The sequence below is a fragment of the Nicotiana attenuata genome, unplaced genomic scaffold, assembly GCF_001879085.1.
Source record: "Nicotiana attenuata strain UT unplaced genomic scaffold, NIATTr2, whole genome shotgun sequence".
NCBI lineage: Eukaryota > Viridiplantae > Streptophyta > Magnoliopsida > Solanales > Solanaceae > Nicotiana > Nicotiana attenuata.
This window is the reverse complement of record NW_017670571.1, coordinates 123,906-127,688: the sequence shown is the minus strand read 5'-3', so window position 1 is coordinate 127,688 and position 3,783 is coordinate 123,906. Positions and strand designations below refer to the sequence as shown.

The following is a 3,783-nucleotide window of genomic DNA, read 5'->3' as shown; positions in this document are numbered from 1 at the left end:
TGCCCAGGTCGCCTATACCCTCCACCTCCTCCCCCTCCTCTGTGTTGGATACCTAGACTCGTCACCCATCTCCGTTGCCCTCGGCGGCGGTCTTCCACATAGTTTAGTTGGACAACCCGGGTTGTCGTAGAACTAAGCTGGTGCAGCGGCGACATGGTGACAACCCACCCCCTCCCCTATTGTTTTTCGTGGTGGTTGTGTGCGATTCTGCAGGGAACTAGCTGCGTCGGTCGAGACGAGTGTGAGGCATACGAGCAAGAAAGCGGAGCATTCCTGGCTGGTAGGTGCAAAGGCTGGTGAGATTTGGAAGGACGCACGACGGATTCCGTGACCTCGGGTGTGCACCAAGGCATATCTTCAGGTTCTTCAATCGGGAGTTGGTACCTCCCGCTTTCCTGTTTATCTCTATGTGATAGTTAAATTCTGCCAATCTAGTTAGCATTACTTCAAGAATATTATTAGCGCACTTGTAGTTGCTACTTGCTACCTTCTAGTTGGGTCCTATTCTGTGCTAGTGCTTGCCCGTAGTCTATCGTGGTTGTGGTTTGGGATGGTAGAGTAAGGTCATGTCTTCAGGGGGTTTGGGGGGGTTCAGAGGGTTCAGGGGGTTCGGGGGGTGGGGACGGGGGCGAGGAAGGGGGCGAGGAAGGGGCCAGAGGATAGGATGGGAGGCAAGGAGGGTAAGGGGAGAAAAGGAGCTTGTAGGTTGAGGATCGGGTCATGGAATATAGGCACGCTGACGGGCAAGTCTATTGAGCTGGAAGATTCTCCAGAAGAGAAGAGTAAATATAGATTGTGTCCAGGAAACAAGGTGGGTAGGGTCGATGGCAAGGAATATGGACGGGTATAAGCTATGGTACTCTGGAGTCGTGAGGGGTAAGAATGAAGTGGGTATCTTGGTGGATAGGGACCTTAGAGAGTCGGTGGTTGAGGTTAGGCGGATGCATGACAGACTAATGTTTATTAAGTTGATGATTGGTGAGTGCACCTTCAATGTCCTTAGCGATTATGCGCCGCAAGCGGGCTTGGATGAGGAGGTTAAAAGGCGCTTCTGGGAGAGTTTGGATGAGGTTGTGCGTAGTATTCCACCCACTGAGAGGTTATTTATCGGAGGGGATTTCAATGGCCACATTGGTCGGTTGCTGGTGACTATGGCGAGGTGCATGGTGGCTTCGGCTTTGGGGTTAGGAATGGAGGAGGTTCTTCGCTGTTGGATTTTGCTAAGGCTTTCGAGCTGGTGATTGCGAACTCGAGTTTTTCGAAGAGGGAGGAGCATCTAGTAACTTTTTGAAGTTCGATTATGAAAACTCAGATTGATTACCTCCTCCTCAGAAGGTGTGATAGAGGGTTGTGCAAGGATTGCAAGGTTGTCCCGGGTGAGACCCTCGTGACCCAGCATAGGCTCTTGGTAATGGATGTCGGTATTATGATAAGGAGGAAGAAGAGGTATGCTCGTGGTCAACCGAGGATCAGGTGGGGAGCCTTACCTAAGGATAAAGCCCAGGAGTTGGAGGGGAGGTTATTGGCTATGGGAGCATGGAAGAGTAGTGAGGACGCCAGTGCTATGTGGGCTACGACGGCGAACTGTGTTAGGGAGGCGGCGAAAGAGGTGCTAGGGATTTCGAAGGGTCACTCTGGCAGGCACCAAGGCGACTGGTGATGGAATGACATAGTCCAAGGCAAAGTGGAGGCGAAGAAGGATGCGTATATGAAGTTGGTAGGGAGCACATGCGAGGAGGAGAGGAGAGCGAATAGAGAGAGGTACAAGGTAGCAAGAAAGGAGGCTAAGCTAGCGGTCACGGAGGCTAAGAATACAGCTTTTGGCCGACTGTATGAGGAATTGGGGGAAAAAGGCGGGGATAAGAAGTTGTTTCGATTGGCTAAAGCGAGGGAGAGGAAGGGTCGGGATCTGGATCAAGTGAGGTGCATCAAAGAAAAGGACAGTAGAGTCTTGATGGGGGAGTCCCAGATTAAATAGAGATGGCAGATGTACTTTCAGGGTCTTCTAAATGAGGAAGGGGACCGTGATATAGTGCTAGGGGATTTGGGACATTCCGAGAGTCTCCGAGACTTTGGGTACTGTAGGCGTATTAAGTTGGAGGAGGTCGTGGGGGCTATGCGTAAGATGAGTCGAGGCAGAGCGACCGGGCTAGATGAAATTCCGGTTGAGTTCTAGAAGTATATGGGTAGAGCAGGCTTGGAGTGGCTGACTGGGCTGTTTAATGTTATTTTCAGGACGAAGAGGATATCGAATAAGTGGAGGTGGAGTACAGTGGTTCCGTTGTACAAGAACAAAGGTGATATTCAGTGTTGTAACAACTATAGGGGTATCAAGTTACTAAGTCATACCATGAAAGTTTGGGAGAAGGTGGTGGAGGCGAGCGTGAGGAAGATAATGTCTATATCTAACAACCAGTTCGGGTTCATGCCGGATCGCTCGACCACGGAAGCTATCCACCTTATTAGGAGGTTGGTGGAACAGTACAGGGATAGGAAGAAAGATCTGCACATGGTGTTTATTGACTTGGAGAAAGCGTATGACAAGGTCCCTAGGGAGGTGCTATGGAGATGTTTGGAGGTAAAAGGTGTGCCGGTAGCTTATGTTAGAGCGATCAAGGACATGTATGATGGAGCTAAGACTAGGGTAAGGACTGTGGGAGGCAACTCGGAATTTCTCAATTGTTTTGGGGTTACACCAAGGATCAGCGCTTAGTGCGTTCTTATTTGCCATAGTAATGGATGCTCTAATACACCATATTCAAGAGGAAGTGCCATGGTGTATGTTATTCGCTGATGATATAGTTCTGATTGATGAGACGCGGGACGGTGTTAATGAGATGTTGGAGGTTTAGAGACAGGCTCTCGAGTCTAAGGGTCTCAAATTGAGCAGGACTAAGACAGAGTACCTGGAGTGCAAGTTCAGCGCCGAGTCGAGGGAAGTAGGCATGGATGTGAAGCTTGGATGACAGGTCATCCCCAAGAGAGGTAGTTTCAAGTACCTTGGGTCGGTTATTCAAGGGGATAGTGAGATTGACGAGGACGTCACTCACCGCATAGGAGTGGGGTGGACGAAATGGAGGCTAGCATCTGGAGTCTTATGTGACAAGAAAGTGCCACTGATACTCAAAGGTAAGTTTTATAGGGCGGTGGTTAGACCGACCATGTTGTATGGAGCAGAGTGCTGGCCAGTTAAGAACTCTCATATCTAGAAGATGAAGGTAACTGAGATGAGGATGTTGAGGTGGATGTGCGGGCACACTAGGATAGATAAGATTAGGAATGAAGATATTCGGGAGAAGGTGGGTGTGGCCTCTGTAGAGGACAAGATGCGGGAAGCGAGGCTCAGATGGTTCGGGCACGTGCAGAGGAGAAGCCTGGATGCTTCGGTGAGGAGGTGTGAGCTGCTGGCTTTAGTGGGTATGAGAAGAGGTAGAGGACGGCCTAAGAAGTATTGGGGAGAGGTGATCAGGCAGGACATGGCACGATTGCAGATTTTCAAGGACATGGCCCTTGATAGGAAGGTCTGGAGGTCGAGCATTAGGGTTGTAGGATAGAGTGCTAGTCTAGCTTCTCCTTCTCCATTCCGGGGGTGAAGCGAGTTTGAGTAGGTTGGTCCTTGACGGCTTGTGGTTAATGTAGATTTCACACTAACCTTACTGTTTTCCATAGCTCTGGACCTTAGTTGCGGGTTATTGTTATTGCATGTCATCTATTTTTTGGTTTTGAGGATGCTGTCATTATTTCTATGGTTATGTTGACGTTACTGATGAATTGTCCTTTCTT

At 49.6% G+C, this 3,783-nt stretch overlaps 1 protein-coding gene across 1 annotated transcript; it reads left to right on the top strand.

Moving 5' to 3' along the window:
- Positions 1-824: 824 nt before the first annotated feature.
- On the top strand, positions 825-1,660 carry LOC109241103 (craniofacial development protein 2-like). Its single transcript, XM_019407821.1, has 2 exons — positions 825-1,199; positions 1,313-1,660. The coding sequence occupies exons 1-2, from the start codon at positions 825-827 to the stop codon at positions 1,658-1,660; spliced, it is 723 nt and encodes a 240-aa protein (XP_019263366.1).
- The last annotated feature ends 2,123 nt before the right edge of the window (positions 1,661-3,783 follow it).

Coding starts and splice junctions, on each gene's coding strand:
- LOC109241103 (XM_019407821.1), top strand. CDS start 825: ATGGCAAGGAATATGGACGGGTATAAGCTATGGTACTCTGGAGTCGTG. Junction 1,200..1,312: donor TGGGGTTAGGAATGGAGGAG/GTTCTTCGCTGT, acceptor ATGAAAACTCAG/ATTGATTACCTCCTCCTCAG.